The 23169-nt window shown below is 41.0% G+C and overlaps 1 protein-coding gene across 2 annotated transcripts in view; it reads right to left on the bottom strand.

Annotated features, from left to right (window-relative positions):
• The window catches only part of NCOA6 (nuclear receptor coactivator 6), a 77234-nt gene extending 54729 nt beyond the window's left edge, over nt 1-22505 (bottom strand). For both annotated transcript variants that reach the window (XM_049779108.1, XM_049779109.1), the window contains exons 1-3: nt 22258-22505; nt 20774-20929; nt 14645-14767 (exon numbers count right to left, since the gene is read on the bottom strand). In XM_049779108.1, coding sequence (XP_049635065.1) covers nt 14645-14767; nt 20774-20929; nt 22258-22492 — 514 coding nt within the window. In that variant the 5' untranslated portion in view covers nt 22493-22505. The remainder of the gene's footprint in view (nt 1-14644; nt 14768-20773; nt 20930-22257) is intronic.
• Nucleotides 22506-23169: the final 664 nt, after the last annotated feature.

Raw genomic sequence — 23169 nt, 5'->3', positions numbered from 1 at the left:
AATGGTAGAGCATATGCTTTGCCTATATAATTCCCCTTGAAATGCAGTACTGGAAAGGTTCCTGTGGCACTGTCAGATGTAACCCCAAAACAAAAGAAAAAAAAAACCCTAAACTATTCCATGCGTTGTTTACTTAAAATTTCTATAGAATTTGGGGCTGGAGCAATAGCACAGCGGTTAGGGCGTTTGCCTTACATGCGGTCCATGTAAGGTTTGATCCCCCAGTGTCCCATATGGTCCCCCGAGCCAGGAGCGATTTCTCAGCACATAGCCAGGAGTAGCCCCTGAATGTCACAGGGTGTGGCCCCAAAAGCAAAAAAAAAAAAAAAAATCTATAGAATTTCTGGGGTTGAAGTGACAGTAGAGCAGGCAGGGTTCTTGCCTTGCATGAGGCTGATCAAGTCAATCCCTAGCACCACAAATGGTCTCCTGAGTCCAGCCAAGAGTGATGCCTGAGCATAAAATAAGCATGAAGTGCTGCTGGATGTGACCCAAAATCCAAATAAAAAGTCTACAAAATTTCTAATATGTAAACAGTAAAAACATTTTGGGAAGTACAATGATTCCATACTTCATGTATTCTTATTCAGTTTATTATTTTTGTTTAACATTATTTTTGAGATGCATCCATCTTGAATTATAATAGCATATCTTGGGGCCGGGCGGTGGTGCTAAAAGTAAGGTGCCTGCCTTGCCAGCGCTAGCCTTGGACGGACCGCGGTTCGATCCCCCGGTGTCCCATATGGTCCCCCAAGCCAGGAGCAACTTCTGAGCACATAGCCAGGAGTAACCCCTGAGCGTTACCGGGTGTGGCCCAAAAACAAACAAAAAAAAATAGCATATCTTCTTTTTTTTTTTTTTTTTTTTGGTTTTTGGGCCACACCCGGAGGTGCTCAGGGGTCACTCCTGGCAGGCACGGGGGACCCTATGCTCAGAAATCACTCCTGGCAGGCACGGAGGACCATATGGGATGCCAGGATTTGAACCACTGCCCTTCTGCATGCAAGGCAAATGCCCTACCTCCATGCTATCTCTCCGGCCCCCCAACTTTCATTTTTTTAAAAAAAATTTTTTTTTTTTTTTTTTTTTTTTGGTTTTTGGGCCACACCCGTTTGATGCTCAGGGGTTACTCCTAGCTATGTGCTCAGAAATCGCCCCTGGCTTGGGGGGACCATATGGGACGCCGGGGGATCGAACCATGGTCCTTCCTTGGCTAGCGCTTGCAAGGCAGACACCTTACCTCCAGCGCCACCTACCCGGCCCCAAAAAAATTTTTATTTTTAATTATGAGAACAAAGATGCAAAGAAAGAGAACAAGGTAAAGTTAAGTTACAGTGGAAGGACAATCACCCATAAGATAATTCTCAGAAGTAGTCCCCTTGCTGATATCTTAACTTTGAACTTTCAGCCAAAGAACATTAGATAAATAAAACAGAATCCATGTACAATTACTTTGTCCCTCAAGTCCCCAGATTGTAACACATTATAATATTTCTTAACAGCACACAAGGCAATCTAAAGCCATAAAACTTACGTAACTCCTTAAACATTAGAGGCATAGCATTTTTTACATTTCCATGTACATGCATATTAGCTTAAGTTAACCTCAAATTTTAAGTGTTTTTTTTTTTTTTTTTTTTTTTTAAGGATTAGAGTCAAAGGAGCACAGTAAAAACGGTGTTAGAGTGGCAACTGTTGTTTGCATAGGCTTGGGACCCCATCCAGGAGGGACCCCCCGACACCCACCTTGTCTGGCCGCCTGGGCTGCCACCCCAGAAGGCCTGGAGGCCAGGGGCAGAAGTGGGGAAGGCTGGGAGCCTATGAAGGCTCCCAGCGCACCCAAGTTAGGGAGAAGGCCTTCCACATGGGGTCTCCCCCAACCCCTTGCCGGCTAGAGCTAGCCTCCAGCTCAAGAGAGTATCGAGAGAGAGCCAGAAGCCAGGATCTGCCCACCCTACACCCTGTGCCCTTCCCTCCCTATAGCTGAGGGAAGGGCGGGGAAAGCTTGGGACCCCATTGCAACATTATGTATTCTTGTGGGCATGTGAGAATGACTTGAATTACATACTAATCCATTATATATTATATAATTATACGATAATTATACTATACTATATACTAATTGTAAAGTCTGAACCTTCTTAATTTTACTAAATACTAGTAAACTCTCCTCAAAAGTGGTTATATCAATCTTGAGAGCTCCTCTTGCTCCACATATTTTTGTTTTATTTTATACTTTATTTCCTACTGTTTTAAAAGAAAACTAAGAAAATACTGAACTAATTTTATTTTATTTTGAGTTTTTTGGGCCACACCCAGTGACGCTCAGGGGTTACTCCAGGCTACTGAGCTCAAAAATCACTCCTGGCTTGGGGGACTATATGAAACGCTGGAGGATTGAACCGTGGTTCGTCCTAGGCAGCCACCTAAGGCAGATGCCTTACCTCTCCGAGCCACCGCTCTGGCCCCTGAGCTAATTTTAAAGACAAATCTTAATCTCTTTAAGGAAATACAACCTCAACATCTTTCTAATATCTGATACCATTAGACTACTGAGGATTGTTAGCACTTTTGTATGTAAGTGAAAATACTTTTTTTTTTTTGGTTTTTGGGCCACACCCGGCAGTGCTCAGGGGTTACTCCTGGCTGTCTGCTCAGAAATAGCTCCTGGCAGGCACGGGGGGACCATATGGGACACCGGGATTTGAACCAACCACCTTTGGTCCTGGATCGGCTGCTTGCAAGGCAAACGCCTCTGTGCTATATATCTTCTCCCATTCTTTTTTTTTTTTTTTTTTTTTTTTTTTTTTTTTAGGATACATCTGGCTATGGTCAGGGATAACTCCTGGTGGTGCTCAGAGGAAAGACACATGGTGCTGGGGATTGAATCAGGATAGCTGACTGCAAAGCTAATGCCTTACTAACCCCTTCCAGTCTCTAACCCTTTCCAGCTCTCTACTTTGAATGATAATATTCTCCTTTTTGATTTCAATATTAAAATGGGTTGGGGCCCAGAGTAACAGCACAGTGGTAGGGTGGCCCTGCATGCAGCTGACATGAGTTTGATCCCCACATCCCTTATGGTCTCCCGAGTCCACCAGGAGTGATTCCTGAGCTCAGTGCCAGGAGTAACTCCTGTACACCACCAGGTGTGGCCCCCCAAAACAAAACAAAAAAACAAACAAATGGGCCAGAGAGATAACTAAGCAAGCTAAACACTTCTACTTGTATGTAGAAGATCTAGATTTGATTCTCAGTACCTGAGGCATCAATCTTTGAACTCTACCTGACTCCTGGTTTCAATTCCTAGCACAGCATAGTCCTTCAGAGTATCAAGTGTGGGTCTCCCTACCCTCAAACAATCAACCAAAAAAACCAAACTTTTCAATTAAATTAGAAGTATCTTTTCTCTTCTTTTGTGCTTTGGAAGATTTATCTGTTCTTTAAATGTTTAGTAAAATTCTATAAAATTCAGGGACTACAGTTTCTACTAGGTAATTTACTAGGAGATCAATTTTTAACCATTTTGATTTCTTAAGTAGAGATTTTTCAAATTTTTAATCAAATTTGTTTTGGATAAATTAAGTATTTTTAAACACTGTTAATTTGCCAATGCTTTAAAATTTAATAGCATAATGGACCAGGGTGATAGTGGGTAGGAGGCTTGTCTTGCACATGGTCAATCTAGGTTCATTCCCCAGAATCCCAAATTATCTCCAAACACTACCATTCTCTGAATGCAGAGCCATGTGAGTGAGCCCTAGGACTTTGAGATTTGGTCCCAAAACAAACAACATTTAATATTGTAAATGTATACCATATTCCTTTTCCATTTTTAAAGAAAAAAGCCTGAATTATAATTTACATTTTGTAACCCTATTAAAGAATGCACTTTTCATTCTTATATTGAGCTTTCTGATTCTTACTTTTTTTTTCCATTCATACTAGAAAGTGTTTAGGGACTATTTATTCCTAGTTCTGGGCATAGGTGCCTAAGAAGTTCTAGGAGTTCTAGGATCTGACACAGGCTTCCAGAATGCAAACTCTGAGATGTTACATGGCTACCCTACCTGCTCCAAATTTCTATTTTTTTTAGTGATTATCATTTTGGGGAGAATGGTTTTTTAAAATGTCAAGAGACATACCTGACATCAAGTCTAAAGGTGATATGTGATCATTATGATTACTAAACAGTGAGTGTTTATTTAAATTTACATAAGCTGAACAATTATTGAGCTCACCATTCCATCTTAGATCTTATTTCTTCCATCTTAGGTTCAATTTTCTTCTTCCTGAAGTACATTCTTGAGCAGTTCAATTAGCAAGGGTCTGTTAATAGTAAATTCTCTTAGTCTCTTTGGAAAGGTCTAGGGTTAAAAATTCTAGGCTTTCAATTATTTTTCTTACCACTCTGCAAAATATTACTTCACCTGGCTGCCAATACTGATATCGAGTTATCACCTATAGATCTGAAAGCCTTTCATTTATAAATGATTTCTTTTATTTGGGATTGCTTTTAATATTCTACTGTTCATGTTCTATAGTTTTACAATTTTGTTTCTAGATATTAATTTGTTATTTATTTATAAATGTCAATATTACTGGGTTTCTGAATCTGAGAATTCAAGTCTTTTTGTATTGTTTTGTTTTGGGGTCACAGCCAGTGGCTTAGGGCTTATTGTGGGTTTTGCCTCAGTGACCATTCATGGTGGACTTGGATATCATTTGGGGTGTAAGGATTGAACACAGGTCGACCACATGCAAGGCAAGCACCCTACCTGATTATCATCTGGCCCTGATAATTCAAGTTTTTCATCAATCCTGAAAATAATTCCAGCTATTCTCTTTGATGATAATTTGCTCAATTAAAAAAAAATCTTCTGGAGCTCTTTTGGGTATAGATCAAACTTTTTCTTCATGTTTCTTTTTTTTTGGGGGGGTAGGGGGTTGTGCTGGGGTTCAGGGATTACTCTTAGCTCTGTGCTTAGGAATCACTCTTATTGGTGTTTAAGGGACCACATGTGGTGCGGGATATTGAACTGGGATCACTTGCATGCAAAGCATGTGCCTTTACCCTTCTACTATCTCTCTCTGGCTTCCTTCATGTTGCTTAACCTCTTCTATATTTCTATTGTTTTCTTTTATCTGTTGCATTCTGGGTATTATTCTCAAATCATCTTCTAGTTAGGCTGTGTCTAATTTATTGAATAAGCTATTATTCACTTTAATAATTGTTTTATATTAATGAGTTCCATATCCTCTCCAACCATTATTTTTTTGTTTTCATTTTAGGCCACACCCAGTGACGCTTGGGGGTTACTCCTGATTATGTGCTCAGAAATCACTCGTGGCTTGGGAGATCATATGGGATGTCGGGGGATCGAACTGCAATCTTTCCTAGGTCAGCATGTGCAAGGCAAACGTCTACCACTTGTGTCACTGCTCTGCCTCCCTCCAACTCTTTAACAGTATTATTATTTTTTTTTTATTTTTTAGTTTTTTGGGCCATACCCGGCAGCGCTCAGGGGTTACTCCTGGCTCTATGCTCAGAAATCATTCCTGGCAGGCTCGGGGGACCATATGGGATACCGGGATTCAAACCACTGTTCTGCATTTAAGGCAAACGTTTTACCTCCATGCTATCTCTCCGGCCCCATCTTTAACAGTATTTTTTGATGATGTTCCTAGGTTACTCCTGACTCTACACTCAGGAAGTGCTCATGGGACCATATGAATGTCAAGAATTGAATTTGGGTTGGCCATATTCAAGACAAGTGCCCTACTTGCTATATTATCTCTGCAGTCTCTAGCAATTGTCTTTTTTCTTAGTAGTTACATAATTGTGTGTGTGTGTGTGTGTGTGTGTGTGTGTGTGTGTGTGTGTGTGTGTGTGTGTGTGTGGTTTTTGGGTCACACCAGGCAGTGCCCAGGGGATACTCCTGGCTCCATGCTTAGAAAATGCTCCTGGGATTCGAACCAATGACCTTCTGCATGAAAGGCAAACACCTTACCTCCATGCTATCTCTCCGGCCCCAGTAGTTACATAATTTTGAACATCCTGATATTCCTGTTATGTAGAATTTTGGAGGTACTCCATAAATTTGAAATATAAATTCATTTTATAGCAGGCTTGAGCTATGAAAAGTTTGTAGTGATCTGAGTTGAGAATTTATCCCTCCAAAGCTCTAATATGTATTACCAGCCTAAATACCCAATATGTATAAGGCAGAGAAAACAAATTCACAACCACCATTTACATTCACAACATCCACCCAAAGGGAGACCTGCTTGGTGGTACAAAGAAAGCACAACCCTCCCATCAAGGACAGAGGCAGAAAGGTTTTTTATTTGTCTCCCTGTGTCAAAGGGTGAAAATTTTATAACCTACTTTTTATTTTATATGAACCAAAAGCAAAGTTTCAAATTTTAATCTTTCCTATTGAGTAAAACAAAAATCCTTTGGCTTTTGCAGAATGTGTTTATTGTATCTCCTTTTTTTGCCTTCTTTTTCTTTCCTCACTTTTCATAAGCTCCATTCTGCTGTAAATTTTTTTGGGGGGGCTATATTAGGAGGAGCTCAGGATTAAATCTTGGCACTGCACTCAGTAATCACTTCTGGTGGGCTCAGAGGACCTTTTGTGGTGCTGGGGACTGAACTTGGGTCAACTACATGCAAAGCAAGTGTCTTAACTACACTCGCATCAGTAAGTGCTTTTTTACATCCAGCAGTTTTAGTTGTTTTACATACTAAAGACAGCAGTAAGAAAAATGTTCATCTTTATATAATTTTTTGTTTCTAGAACCCTACTGCATTTTAAAAAGAGATGGCAATTATACAGTAAGAAATTTCTTAGGAAGCAAGAGCATGTTCTTAGATTATAGTTTCCTATTTCCAGAAATACTCAAATACCGTAAAGAATGCATGCTCACTAGTAGTACCATAAAATGTATTATAATACCACCAAGAGTGATTTCTGAGCACAGACCAGGAATAGCCCTGAGCACTGCTGGGTGTGGTGAGCATTTACACACTTGCATACATATACCCCAGCATCCGGTGGGAATCTGAATTATATCCAAATCCAACTAGGGACACAGTCATAAAACAGTCTTCAACAATAACAAAGAACCTACCATCCTGAAAGATTAAACGTGATGAGGCTGAAAATTCATCACTGAATAACTATGGTTTCCTTAGATAATTGTAGAATTCTATAATACTATCCCCATCCCAAAGGGCCACAAATTTGGTTTTAATTACAAGATTTTTATTTTTTTTAAAACTTGATTGGCTCAGGATTTACTCCTAGCTCTGCACTCAAAAATCGCCCCTGGTGGGCTAGGGGACCATGAGATGCCAGTAATTGAACTGGGTCCCTCCTGGGTCAGCCACATGCAAGACAAATGCCCCACCACTGTACTATCTCTCCAGCCCATACAAAAGATTTTTTGTTATCAGTCCTTTAATTTATTTTATTTTATCTTTTTGGTTTTTGGGTCATACCCGGCAGCGCTCAGAGGTTACTCCTGGCTCTACGCTCAGAAATTGCTCCTGGCAGGCTCGGGGGACCATATGGGATGCTGGGATTCGAACCAATGACCTTCTGCATGAAATGCAAACGCCTTACCTCCGTGCTATCTCTCTGGCCCCCAGTCCTTTTAATTTATTTACTTTTGGTTTTTGAGCCTCACCTGGTGAGGCTCAGGGGTTACTCTGGCTATGCATTCAGAAATCGCCTCCTGGCTTGGGGGAATAGTTTCTTCTATACCATGGATGACCACTGTACCCTAGTGGCTGTTTCCTTTGTAAGTGCATTAGATTCTTAGATTAATATAGTCCCATTTATCTCTGTTTCCATTTGTTTGGACAGTGGTGTTTCCTCCTTGAAGAAATGTCATGGGCGTTTTGCCTATGTTTTCTTCTATATACCTTATAGTTTCAGGTCTGTATCAAGCTCTTTAATCCACTTTGATTTGACCTTTGTGTATGGTGTTAGATAGTGGTCTGAGTTCACTTTTTGTGCATGTGGCTGACCAGCTGTCAAGAGCTTTCCTTGCTCCACTTTGCGTTTCTTGCCCCTTTATCAAAGACTGATTATATGTTGCAGGTGTCATTCTCTGATTATCATGTCTAATCCACTGATCTGTGGGTCTGTCTTAATTCCAATACCATGCTGTTTTAATGACTATTTCTTTGTAGTACAATTTAAAGTTGGGGAAACTGATGCCTCCCATCTTTATTTTCCCCTAAGGGTTGCTTTAGTTTTTCCTGGGCACTCATTGTTCCAAATGAATTTCAGGAGTGTTTGACCCACTTCTTTGAAGAAAGTCATGGGTATCCTTAGAGGAATTGCATTAAATCTGTACAATGTTTTAGTGACTATTGCCATTTTAATAATGTTTTATCTTCCCAATCCATGAACAGGGTTGTGTATCCCTTTCTGTGTATCCTCTTTTATTTTATTTTCCTCTTTTTATTTTTTGAAACTGTTTTGTAGTTTTCTTTGTATAGGTCCTTCACATCTTTAGTTGACTCCAAGTATTTGGGTTTCTGTGATAATATTGTGAATGGGATTATTGTTTTATTTTGTTTGTTTGTTTGTTTTGGTTTTGGGTCACACCCGGCAGTGCTCAGGGGACCATATGGGATGCCAGAATTCAAACCACCGACCTTCTGCATGCAAGGCAAACACCTTACCTCCATGCTATCTCTTTGGCCCAGGATTTCTTTTTAATGTCTATTTCTTCTCATGTTATCTATCTTATTTGTATATAAGAAGGCCATTGATTTTTGCGTGTTAATTTTGTAGTCTGCCACTTTTTTATACAAATCTATTGTTTCTGGAAGCTTTTTGGTAGTCTTTAAGATATTTTAAATATAGTATGTCATCTGCAAAAAGTGAGAGTGTGATATTTTTTATTTGCCTAATTACGAAGGCAAGTATTTTCAGTACTACTTTGTATGGAATGGTGAGAGGAGGAAGCCTTGTCTTGTGCCAGATTTTAGAAGAAAGGCTTTCAGATTTTCTCCATTGAGTATAATATTTCTCATGGGTTTATGGTAAATGGCCTTGACTATATTGAGAAAAGTTCCTTCCATTCCCAGTTGTGAGTTTTTAACATGAATGGTTTGGGACCTCATTAAATGTTTTCTCTGCATCTATTGATATAAACATGTGGTTTTTATTTTTCCTTTTGTTCATGTGGTGTAATATATTGATTGACTTGGGTATGTTAAATCATCCTTGCATCTCTGGAATGAATCCTACTTGCTCACGGTGTATGTATGACCTTCTTGATGAGACACTGGATCCTATTTGCTATGATTTTGTTGAGAATCTTTGCATCTGTGTTCTCAGGGATACTGGTCTGTAGTATTCCTTTTCTGTGGCCTCTCTGCTTTTGGTATTAGTGATGTTGGCTTCATAAAAATTATTTGGGAGTGTTTCTATTTCTTCAATTTGCCTGAAAAAAATTGGCAGGAGGTCTTCTAAAGTTTGTTTGAAAGATTTTGTTAGTGAATCCATCTGAGCTGGGCTTTTGTTTTTGGGAAGAATTTTGATTACCATTTTAATTTCCTCAGTAGTAATGGGTCTGTTCAAATATGTTAGATAATTTTGTTTCAACCTTGGGAGGTTATGAGTTCAATAATTTATCCATTTCTTCCAGCTTCTCTTGTTTTGTGGCATAGTTTCTCAAATAATATCTGATTACCCTCTGAATTTCTGTAGTATCTCTAGTAATATCCCCCTTTTCATTCCTTATTAAGTTCAAGTTTCTCTCTTCCTTTGTGTGTTTTGCTAGTGATTTATCGATTTTGTTTATTTTTTCAAAGAACTCTTGCTTTCATTGGTCTTTCAAATTGTTTTTTTTTTTGGATTTTCAATTTAATTTCTGCTATTTTATTATTTTCTTCTGTCTGCCTATTTTTGGTTCATTTTGTTGATTATTTTCCAATTTTACAACCTGTGTCCTTAAGAGCCTTCTTCCTTCCTAATGAGTGCTTTCAAAGCTATAAATTTTCTGGGCTAGAGAGATAGCACAGTGGTAGGGCACTTGCTTTACACGCAACAGACCCAGGACAGAGCCAGGTTTGATCATCGGCATCCCATATGGTTCCGAGCGTGCCAGGAGAGATTTCTAAGTACAGAGCCAGGAGGAACCCCTGGGCACTGCCGGCTGTGGCCCAAAAACAAAACAAAAAAGCTATAAAATTTTCTCTTAGTACTGGATTAGCTCTGTCCCACAAATTCTGATAATTTATCTCTGTTCTTATTTGTTTCCAGGTATCTTTTGATTCCTTTTCGATTTCTTCTCTGACCCACTGGTTGTTCAGTAGTGAGGTGTTTAATTTCCAGGTATTAGAGTTTTTCCTCTGTATCTGTTTATAATTCACTTTTTTACTGGCCTCATGCAAGGCAAATGCCTTACCACTGTGCTATCGGTCTGGCCTCTATAATTCACTTGATTTTTATGGAGGTATGTTTTATGAACCAGCATGTAGTCTATCTTGAAAATAACCCATATGCTTTGGAGAAGAATATGTATAGTTTTCTGGGGATGGATAGCCCTATATATATCTACTAAGCCACTCTCTTCCATTTCTCCCTTCAGAGCCAGTATGTTCTTGTTAGGTTTCAGCCTGGTTGACCTATCAAGGGGTCAGGGTGTAGTTGTTGAAGTATCCCACAATTATTGTGTTGCTATCGATGTCTTCCTTCAAATTTGTCAACAATTGATTTAAATATTTTGCTGGTCCCTCAATGGGTACAAATGTTTTTTTTGGGGGGGGGTCACACCCAGCAGCTCTCAGGGGTTACTCCTGGATCTACGCTCAGAAATCGCTCCTGGCGGGGCCGGGCGGTGGCGCTGGAGGTAAGGTGCCTGCGCTAGCCTAGGACGGACCACGGTTCGATCCCCCGGCGTCCCATATGGTCCCCCAAGAAGCCAGGAGCAACTTCTGAGCGCATAGCCAGGAGTAACCCCTGAGCATCACAGGGTGTGGCCCAAAAACCAAAAAAAAAATCGCTCCTGGCATGCTTGGGGGACCATATGGGATGCCGGATTCGAACCACCGACCTTCTGTATGAAAGGCAAACCCCTTACCTCCATGCTATCTCTCTGGCCCCGGGTACATATGTATTTAGGAGTAAGATTTCTCCCTGTTGAACATATCCCTTGATTATTACAAAATGTCCATCTTTGTTCCTTATAACTTTTTAAAGTCTAAAGTCTGGGCTATCTGATGTTAATATGGCCACTACAGGCTTTTTTTTTTGGGGGGGGGCCACACCCGGTGACGCTCAGGGGTTACTCCTGGCTATGCGCTCAGAAGTCGCTCCTGGCTTGGGGGACCATATGGGACGCCGGGGGATCGAACTGCGGTCCGTCCTAGGCTAGCACAGGCAAGGCAGGCACCTTACCTCTAGCGCCACCGCCGGGCCCCGACTACAGACTTTTTAAGGGAGTTGTTTGCTTGGATGAGTGTCCTCCAACCTTTGACTTTGAGACTATGTTTGTTCTGACTAGTCAGATGTGTTTCTTGTAGGCAGCAAATGTTGGATTCAACATTTTGATCCATTTTGTCACTCTGTGTCTCTTAACTGGTGCATTTAGCTCATTGACATTGTGAGAGATATTTGCCATGAGATTTGGTGTCATCTTTCTGTAGAAGTTTGGTGTGTTTGTTGGTCTGTCTTGTCTTAAAAAAGACCTTTCAGTTTGTCTTTTAAGGCTGGTTTTGTGACTGTAAAGTTTCAGAACTGTTGTTTAACTGTGAAACTGTATCCTTCCTTCAAACCTAAATGTAAGTCCTGTGGGTGAAGTACTCTTGGCAATGCATTAATTTCATTGAGTCTTATCACTATATTCCATCACTTCCATCAGGCCTTGAGGGTTTTGTGTGACAAATCTGCTGTAAATCTTAGGAATATTCCTTTGAATGTAATTTCCCTTTTGATCTTGTTGCTTTCAGTATTCCTATCTATGGGATTCATCAATGTGACTGGGATGTGTCTTGAATCTCTTTTTTTTTTTTGGTTTTGGGGTCACACCCGGCAGCACTCAGGGGTTACTCCTGGCTCTATGCTCAGAAACCGCTCCTGGCAGGCTCGGGGAGACCATATGGGATGCCGAGATTCAAACCACCAAACTTCTGCATGCAAGGCAAACACCTTACCTCCATGCTATCTCTCAGGCCCCTGAATCTCTTTTGACTGGTACTCTTTGGGCATGTAGGATTCAGTTGCATGCACTCATTAGCTCTGTGAGTTTTTCTGCAATGATGTCCTTGACTGTTGATATTTCATGAGGGTTTTCTTCTTGGGTTCTAATGATTTTTATGTTGTTTTTATTGAATTAATCAAAAACTTCTAATTTTATCTGTTCATATTCTTTGAGGACTTTTCCCATTGCCTGCCTGATCATTTGTTTTAAGGCTCTTTTCCAATCTCTTCTGTTGTATGGAGTTGTTATGATTCTCATCGTCCAGCTCACTGATTCTGTCTTCAACTGCTATTACTCTGTTGGAGAGGCTTTCCAGTGAGGTTTTCATTTCACCTGCCAAGTTTTCCAGTCTTGTTATTTCAGTTTGAAGTTTTCTCACTTCTACTCTCATATTCTCTTTTCTTATTTGTGGCACTTTAGTTTATTCCATGCTTTGAATTCTATGAACAACTTCCATATTTTTTCTCTTATCTGAGAAACTAAATATGTGGTTGGTACTTTTTGGGTCATCAGAACTACCATCTTCATTATCTAAGCCTGGTAGAGATTGGTGTTGTTTCTCATTGTTATGGTTTTAGTGTGTTGTTTTCTACAGCCAGTGCTGGCATTCATTGAGTAAGAGGAGTATGGGCTATGAAGTGGAGCAGCTGTTCTCCTCTGGCTCTTTGCCTTGGGCTCTGTACATTCACCTGGGGAGTACCTACATGCCTCTGGGCACCAAAGCCATGGCCTCCACTGCTGCTGTTAGCAGGTCCAGTACTGATTCTAAAGACCACTGTTTAAAAACAACGGCTTTATAAACTGAGTTTTTCCACTCTGTTGAATTTCCTCAAAAGCTATCATGTTGGGGCCGGGCGGTGGCGCTAAAGGTAAGGTGCCTGCCTTGCCAGCGCTAGCCTTGGACGGACCGCGGTTCGATCCCCCGGTGTCCCATATGGTCCCCCAAGCCAGGAGCAACTTCTGAGCACATAGCCAGGAGTAACCCCTGAACGTTACCGGGTGTGGCCCAAAAACCAAAAAAAAACAAAAACAAAAAAAGCTATCATGTTAAGTGGGGACGTGAATGACTAGGTATATTTTTCAGGTGTCCACTCTGCTTTAAACCATAGCATCTCTCTGGTGCCAAAGCAATAGCACATCGGGTTGAGCATTTGCCTTGCAAAAAGCTGACCTGGGTTCGATCCTCATCATCCCATATGGTCCTCTGAGCCTACCAGGACTAATTTCTGAGTGCACAGTCAGGAGTTTGAGCATCACCTGGTTTGGCAAAATAACAAACAAACCAAAATCTCCAGCAACTCTACTTTTTGGATTTATTATTAAAATAAAAGGTCCTCAGGCAGAAGTCTAAAAACCACTAGTGTAAAAAATGGGTGCTAGACATGTGACAAAAACAACTACTACTTGACTTTAGGCAAACTACATTCTCTCTGTGAGCACTACCACTCCTCTGTTTTAAATGAGAAAGTTAATTCAAACTAAAATCCTGTGATTCACAAACTATTCAACTATTTAGAGTTTAACCTCTAAAGTACTTCAGAATTACTAGGCAAGTAACCAAATTTATAACTCCCAAATTCTGAATACATAAAATGTATTTACCATGTATTTCTACAGATTCTATATAAACACATAGAATGCTCAGCTCATGATGTTAGAATATGTAGATGTTGGAGAGCTATATTCTCTATTACGTATATATACACACACTATATATACTAATCCCCAGGGTAGAAAACATTTCTTCTGTTCAAAAGTGATAATATAGAGAGCAAGGTACTTGCTTTGCACACAGATGACCTTGGTATGATCCCTAGTACCTATATGGACTCCATGGGTACTGCATGAATAATCAATGAACGAAGAGCCAAGAGCAAGCCCTGAGCACTGATAGCACTGAGCCCCAAAATCAAAAATACAGAAAAAGAAAATAAAGAAAACCTTTCTAGGGGCCGGGCGGTGGCGCTGGAGGTAAGGTGCCTGCCTTACCTGCGCTAGCCTAGGAGACGGACCGCGGTTCGATCCCCCGGCGTCCCATATGGTCCCCCAAGCCAGGAGCGACTTCTGAGCGCATAGCCAGGAGTAACCCCTGAGCGTTACCGGGTGTGGCCCAAAAAAAAACCAAAAAAAAAAAAAAAAAAAAAAAAAAAAAAGAAAACCTTTCTAAATACAATGAGACTAATAAATACATGTTGCACAACTTAGAACTCATCTACCGTTAAATAGGAGAACAAAAGATTGCAAAGACTATATAATTATAGTTCATGTTCTATGACTCAAAACTAAGATTTTGCTTTTGCCAGTAGACAGAGATAAATGCCAAGAACTTTGCCTATCTACCTTGCAACAATACCCAAATGATTTTATGTTAGCAAAACAGGAAGCCAGTAAAATGTCAAATAAGAGTGGGAGATCTCACCTGGACCAGCTGCTATGGGAAATCCCACCTCCATTCTAACCGAATTTCCAGCTCCCATGGGTCCATTCATTCTCACATCTTGGCTTCGATTCTGAGCCAAAGCCAGGTTGATAGCACCTTCTCCTGAAAATGACAGTCAAATTATAAAAAGGAAATTATCACAATAAAATAAAATTTTGTGTACAAACAGGTACACAAGAATTTCTGCTGTGTTTATGTAGGTATGCTTTCAGCTGAGTTTACTGTAGTAAAAAGGCAATATGGGCCTTCAATCATACCTAAACAGGTTCTCTTACATGCAGCACAAGGATGATCTTTTTTCACAATACAGCAGATTAACAAACATTAATGATGCACAGCAATAGTAGAAAGCATAAAACTAAATATTTTCATCCACCTTACACAAGCACATGTGTAAGTGAAAAAAATAGGATGTTCTCAAAGAAAATATCAAAATCCTACATTATATTAATAATCTATAATCAGAAAATAGGGATATGAGCAGATTTATTAGAGAAATCACATTGATGATATGGGGATTTTAGTATTTGTGAGCAGAACATCATTTTGCTTTAATAAATGCAATATAAACTTGCCAATACACAAACTAATAAGAATTCTACTGCTAAGAAAAAAGAATTCTACTACTATTAGTCTATATACTTCTGTGACATGTTAGGATTTCAAATACTTAAAATGTTTACCTCATTTGTTCCTCACAATAGCCTAGTAGAAAATTATCACAGAAATGTTCTAAGTAAGTAGTTCCTAAACTTAAAGGTCACTTAAATCTTACCTGATCAACTCATTAAATGTTTCCTGAGTATAATCAATTCCTTTTTTTAGCTTTTAGGCCACACCTGCTGTATTTAGGGGTTCCTGGCTTTGCACTCAGGAATCACTGCTTGCAGTGCTCAGGGGACCATATGGGGTGTTGGGGATTAAACCTGGGTCAGCCATGTCTACTGACTGTACTCTCTCTCCTGATCTTAATTAAAAAACGAAAACAAAAACAAAAACAACTTAATCCAAAAACTTCAATCTTCTCTTACTCGGGAAGAAAGCACCACCTGTGGACAGATGAAAGGGTAGCTAGTTGTGGCCAAGAAGTTCAAAGGTTGTATTCAGTCTTTCCATACTGTGGTGTCCTTGTTTACAGAGGGAGTTAATAATGTAGAAAGATTAGGAGGGGACAAAAGTTTTCTCTATCTTGTCAATAATATGAATAAGGTTTCCAAAGTAAGCATTTTAACCAGACAGGGAGACTGGTCACAGGGAAAAAATAGCCTACCAATTAAGGGACTACAAGGGGCTATAAAATTGCCTAAGTTGTCTAAGAGAATCAGGAGTAAAAGAAACAGGATATAGATCTGGAGAACATTCCCTAGAAGGAAGAAACTATTTCTATAACAAATTTACTCAGACATGCTACAGAGTGTTATTTCTAAAATGAACATCATACAATGTCACCTTTCTATAAAAGCCAAACTCTAACAAACACCTTTTTACCTAACATAAATATATTACAGACCACTGTAATCTTTTTTTTTTTTTTTTGGTTTTGGGGTCACATCAGGCAGTGCTCAGGGGCTACTCCTGGCTCTACCCTCAGAAATTGCCCCCGGCAGATTTGAGGGACCACATAGGATGCCGGGATTCAAACCACTGTCCTGCATGCAAGGCAAATGCCTTGCCTCCATGCTATCTCTCCAGCCCCCCAGACCACTGTAATTTTATATTTTTAGAAGCCACAACCAGGGGGCCGGGCGGTGGCGCTAAAGGTAAGGTGCCTGCCTTGCCTGCACTAGCCTTGGACGGACCGTGGTTCGATCCCCCGGTGTCCCATATGGTCCCCCAAGCCAGGAGCAACTTCTGAGCACATAGCCAGGAGTAACCCCTGAGCGTTACTGGGTGCGGCCCAAAAACCAAAAAAAAAAAAAAAAAAAAAAAAAAAAAAGAAGCCACAACCAGAGGTAAAACAGATGAGGGCTGGAGAGATAATACAGGGTCAAGACTTTGCATGTGGCTGACATGGGTTGATGTCTAGTATCATATATGGTCTGCTCAAGCAGAACCTCGAAATGATCCCTGAGCAGAGCCAAGAATAAGCCTTGGGCACAGCAAGTAGAGCCAATAAACAAAACAAAAATAAAACGGGTGAAATAAATTATATTTTACTTAACCTGCATTCTTTTCTTTTTTTTTTTTTTTTTTTTTTGGTTTTTGGGCCACACCCGGCGGTGCTCAGGGGTTACTCCCGGCTGTCTGCTCAGAAATAGCTCCTGGCAGGCACAGGGGACCATATGGGACACCGCGATTTGAACCAACCACCTTTGGTCCTGGATTGGCTGCTTGCAAGGCAAAAGCTGCTGTGCTATCTCTCCAGGCCCGTAAATTCTCATTCTTACACTGTTTTGGGGAGAAAAAAAAATTGGGTCATATCTGGCAGTGCTAGGGGGATTGCTACTCCTTTTTTGTTTGTTTGTTTTTTTGGGGGGTCACACCCAGCAGCGCTCAGGGGTTATTCCTGGCTCTATGCTCAGAAATTGCCCCTGGCAGGCACAGGGGATCATATGGGATGCCGGGATTCGAACCACTGTCCTTCTTCATGAAAGGCAAACACCTTACCTCCATGCTATCTCTCCGGCCCCGCTACTCCTGGTTTTGTGACACCATGTGATGTCAGGGTTTGAATGAGGCTCAGCTCAGGCAATATAAGTGCCTTGACCCTAATACTAGCTCTTTGGTCCCTAATTTCTTAATTTAATTCTTAATTTTCTTTTCCCCCTTTCTGGCTTGACAATGCTCAGGGGACCATATGGGATGCCAGGAATCAAACCCAGGTCAGTAGAATGCAAGGCAAACACCCTATGTGCTGTACTATCATTCTGAACCCTCATTTTTAATTTTCTTAAAATAAGGTTGAAAGTACTCCCACTAATATATATATAAAAGCTCAAAAATAAAAGGCTGCATGGCTGGAGTGATAGCACAGTGGTACGGCGTTTGCCCTGCATACTACCGACTTGGGACGGACCCAGGTTCAACCTCTAGCATCCCATATGGTCCCCCGAGCCTGCCAGGAGCTATTTCTGAGCGCAGAGCCAGGAGGAACCCCTGAGCACTGCTAGGTGTGGCCCCAAAACAAAACAAAACAAAACAAAACATAAAAAGGCTACTGAGGATTCTTTAATGATGAACAGTCTGTTGGGGAACAATCTACCTCTTTACCCCTGCAGCAGACACCAGGCGGCTGACAACATCTCTTCCAACTAAGAAGAGTGTCCAGCGCTGCTGCCACATTTTTCACTCTGGCTCAACTTCTCATGGAGTATGGAAAGAAAAGATCACCTAAGACACAAGTGTTTTAAGTTAGACACCTATTTTCTATATATAAGATGAGCACATGCAAATGCCATCTGTAATATGATCACATGGAACTTTCCTAATTTATTGAAATCTATTGGGCATTTTGCTTTCCTTGTTGGTAAATATGCTCTGACTTATGGTCATAATGTTAAAGGGGAGTTTAAAATATTCTAATAGACCAGAGAGAAAACAAGAAAACACCACTAGTCCACAAGTCTTATAGACAGCTGAATTGGCTTCATAGTTCTCCTGATCACCACCAGAGGTCACTCCAGACAGAGAGACAGAGCATCTCCAGGAGTAGCCTCAACTCAAATTATAGAACTACCAAGCACAGCCAGGTGTGATTCCTGAGGGTAGAACCAGGAGGAAACCCTGAGCACTGCCATATGTGGCCCCAAAGTCACCAAGGTAAAACTAAACAAAACACATTCCCCCCCCCCCCCCCTTTTGTACCACACTGAAAGTTCTCAGGGCTTACTCCTGGCTCTGTGATCACAAATCATTTCTGGTGATAGAGATGATGATAGGTCAGCTGTGTGCAAGGCAAGTACCCTAACCTGTTATACCATCTCCCTAACATGAAGGTCTTATTAAAATAAACTTATTTTCACTTCCTTCAGGGGGAAATAAATACTATAAGATTCCTAGATATTTTTTTTAATTCAAAAAAATAGGCAAAAATTTAAACAACAAAGGAGTTCTGACAATAAATCCTCAAGATTTTTTTGTTTTGTTTTTGGGTCACACCCAGCCGCGCTCAGAAGTTAATCCTGGCTCTGCACTCAGAAGTTGCTCCTGACAGGCTCGGGGGACCATATGGAATGGCAGAATTCAAACCAGGGTCTGTCCTGTGTTGGCTGCATATAAGGCAAATATGCTGTGCTATCACTCTGGTCCTGATCCTCAAGATTTTGATACTTGAAGGCTGAATGGGTTTAACTAAAATGAGGAGGTATGATAAAGGGCATGATTTCATACAGAGAAAACACAAAGGAGCCAGGCAAGAGAAAGTGTTCCATATTTAAGGAACCATGGGGCTGTAGTGTTAGTACAGTGGGAAGGGCATTTGACTTGCCGACCTGGGTTTTTTTGTTTGTTTGTTTGTTTGGTTGGTTGGTTGGCTTTTGGGCCACCCCTGGTAAGACTCAGGGGTTACTCCTGGCTATGTGCTCAGAAGTCGCTCCTGGGTTGGGGGACCATATGGGACGCCGGGGGATCGAACCCAGTCCATCCTAGGCTAGTGCTGGCAAAGCAGACACCTTACCTCTAGCACCACCGCAGCGGCCCCTGACCTGGGCTTGATCCCCAGCATCCCATATGGTCCTCCACATCTGTCAGGAGTAGTTTCTGAGTGCAGAGCCAGAAGTGACCACTGAGTGCTGCCAGGTGTGGACCAAGGGGGTGTGGGGGAAATGCTTATATTTAAGGAACCAAAAGAGAACTGAAAGGCTGGAACAGGGAACAAAGAAGAGAACTGTTAAAGATAAGCTGGATGAGAAGGTAGATGAGAAGCTGGATGAGAAGACAGGCCTTGGCAGGTGTGAAGTCACAGTAGGGAGTCTGCTCTTTATTCTGCACACAGACCACGCCATATTGGAGTTCAAATCTATGTGTGTGCAGCTTATTTTAGGAAGATCACTCTGGCAAAATATATGAAAATAAACATTGCTACAAAAGTACTGTTCAGGGCTTCTTAATCTTTTTAGGTGAATAAAGAAATATATACTGTATTTTCCAGTGTATACGACGACTTTTGAAACAAAACAAAGTTAACCGAAAATTGGGGGTCATCTTATAAGCCGAGTATATCCCGAAAAATGTTTCAATATGCCGCTAAACAAAAATTGTCTGAATATTGCCACAAAACGAATTTTCCAACTCGATCCTGCATCAATCACTGCAAGGCTGCTCAGACCGCCTCTCTAACTCAGCCAATCCAAGCAGGCTTTTTATGCATGCAAATTAGACAATGTTCTGGACCTGAATCTACACTGTCAAAAGCCTGCTCAGATTGGCCAGAGTCAGAGAGGAAGTCTATTACAGTAGAACCTTTGAACCTTTGCTTATTGGGATTGGCTCACTGTGGTACGTACAGTTGCAGCACAGGAACGTTCTGTCTGATACCACAAATATAGGCATAAACCTAAGTTTTAACTGCAAAATTAGGGGGTCGTCTTATACGCTGGCAAATATGGTACTAAGGATTGTTTGGTGAAAAGCAGCAACAGAAATTTCCTGTTTGGAGAGAACACCCCAGGTATACTTGGAGTTCTTCAGAGATATAACCAGCAGTGCAGAGATGGTGAGATTACATAGTGTTTACCAAAAAAAAAAAAAAATCAGAAGCTAGAGAGATGGTATAGAAGGTAAGGTGCTTGCCTTGCATGTGGAGGATCCGTGTTCAATCCCTGGCACCCCATATTGTTCCCCAAGCAGTGGCCAGGAGTAACCCCTGAGCATCACTGGATGTGGTCCCAAAACAAAACAAAAGGACAAATCAGTTTCTGGTCAGGGTATCAACAAAAATTGTGTCTGAGAGACTTTAGCTAATATCAGTCCAAGGGAATTATGTCTGATATTATAAAGCATCAGGACTCAGGCAGGCTCAATCCCTCATTATCTATCCTAAAGTGATATGATATATAGCAGAATTCTGAGTTATTTTGGCATCCTGAAACAGACAATGCAGGACAGATAAACATGCTATGTTGTACAATATGATTTTGATTCAAATGGGCACATGATAAAGTAAAAGACCTTCAATTTGAACAGAGAGAATCCCTAGATCCCGAAGCTGCTGGTTGTTGCTTTGAGCCAAAATTCGAAGCCGCTCTGCTGCTTCCCGGGGGATGTTGAATGTCACACGCACACTGTTCCAGGGCTCCACCTTCTGTACCTTTAGCTTGCTAGATTCTTGATTGTGAAATAAAGACAACAATAATAATCTTTTAATCGCCAAAAGTCATATAATGATCAACAAAAAGTTAAAAAACAGAACAGAGCGTCACTTTGGAGTGGTTAACAGAGCTTAGGTTTTGTTATCAAATCTAGCCTTTACCACTTAGGACTGAGTGACCACTTGAGCAATTTATGTACCCTTTCTGAAATTTATTCCTTTCTCTTTATTAACAGTATAAAAAATGGTATCAGGGGGCCGGGCGGTGGCGCTAAAGGTAAGGTGCCTGCCTTGCCAGCGCTGCCTTGGACGGACCGCGGTTCGATCCCCCGGTGTCCCATATGGTCCCCCAAGCCAGGAGCAACTTCTGAGCACATAGCCAGGAGTAACCCCTGAGCGTTACCGGGTGTGGCCCAAAAACCAAAAAAAAAAAAAATGGTATCAGATAGACAGTAGAGCAGGTAAGGTTGCTTGCCTTGTGTGGCATGGCCAACTAGATTTGATTCTCAATACCCCACATCTGGTAAGTCAGATTTCACTAGTGGGCAAGGAGAAACAAAGAAAGAGCAAATTATGGACTATGATGTTATGCGATTTTTTATTTTATTTTTTTTTTGGCTATACACCCAGTGACGCCCAGGGATTACTCCTGGCTCTGCGCTCAGAAATCACTCCTGGCTCGGGGGATCATATGGGATGCTGGGGATTGAACTCATGTCTGTCCTTGGTCAGCTGCATTCAAGACAAATGCCCTACTGCTGTGCTATTGCTCCAGCCCTTTATGCAATATTTTATTATCCTCAACTCCTTAATGTAGGAGCCAGAGATAGCATCAAGGTAGGGCGTTTGTCTTGCATGCAGAAGGATGGCAGTTCAAATCCCGGCATCCCATATGGTCCCCTCATAGAACCTGCCAGAAGCGATTTCTGAGTGCAGAGCCAGGAGCCCCTGAGCACTGCCGGGTGTGACAAAAAAAAAAAAAAAAAAACCTCCTTATTGCAATTAAGTGAAACATAACAGCTTTTTTTTCTTATTTCTGGGCCATAACAAATGGTACTCAGGTCTTACTCCTAGCTCTGTACTCAGGGATCACTCCTGGTAAGGTCTGGGGCACTATATGGCATGACAGGACAAGTACCCAGCCTGCTGGCACTATCTCTCCAATCACATATTCAGCTAAAATAAACAAATTCTAAAATTTTAAAAACAATTCTAAAAATTTAACTTTTCACTTAAAATCAGTTTCCCAAGCCAGTTTAGTGAAATTTTACTTTTTACAGACCAAGATAACCACAAAAAGGTGAATACCTCAAAAAGAGTAACATTAAGAAAAAAGGCACATTACCCATGTTTAACAAATTGGGCACATTCTCCAATATTGTGTCCAACTTCCATTTGAAGTCTTTATCATCTATATTTCCTTTGAAGGCCACAAAAATAGTTGAATCTTCCAAAATACTATCACTTTTTGTATCATCATCTTCTAGTCCAGAGTCAAAATCCATCTCTGAATCTTCCACTGTTGATGAACACAAGGAAGTATAGATGTCTTCTAAGTTTGGGAGGTCATCCAAAACCATGGTGAATATTATTCTGGAAGCATATGCCAAGTAGAAAATAAGAAAACCTTTGGAAAGAATACAAAGAAAGCATTATAATGTACAATTATACAACTAACAAAATATAACCTATAGATCTCTAGCATCATATGGGCCCTCAGAAAAAAAGAATCACCTCAGAGAAAAGAATAAAGTGGTTATTAATAAGCACATGTTTGTGGAGGCAAAGACCCATGACTGAATAGAACAATATTACTTAAATTTTAGATCTAGAGCTAGAGTAAAAATTTCTCAATCACGGGGCCAGTGAGGTGGCGCTAGAGGTAAGGTGTCTGCCTTGCAAGCACTAGCCAAGGAAAGGACTGCGGTTCGATCCCCTGGCGTCCCATATGGTCCCCTCAAGCCAGGGGAAATTTCTGAGCCCTCAGCCAGGAGTAACCCCTGAGCATCGAATGGGTGTGGCTGAAAAAAAAAAAACAAAAAACCAAACAAACAAACAAAACTTTTCAATCACATTGCATACAGAAGACCACATGTATTAAAGACCACTATTGGAGCAGGAGAGATAGCATGGAGGTAGGGCATTTGCCTTGCATACAGAAAGACGGTGGTTTAAATCCTGGCAACCCATATGGTCCCCAGAGCCTGCCAGGAGCTATTTTTGAGCATAGAGCCAGGAGTAACCACTCAGCACTGAT

Source organism: Suncus etruscus, chromosome 9 (genome assembly GCF_024139225.1).
Source record: "Suncus etruscus isolate mSunEtr1 chromosome 9, mSunEtr1.pri.cur, whole genome shotgun sequence".
In the NCBI taxonomy this organism is placed as follows: Eukaryota; Metazoa; Chordata; class Mammalia; order Eulipotyphla; family Soricidae; genus Suncus; species Suncus etruscus.
Note: the sequence above shows the minus strand (reverse complement) of the source record. Positions and strands in the feature narration are given on the sequence as shown.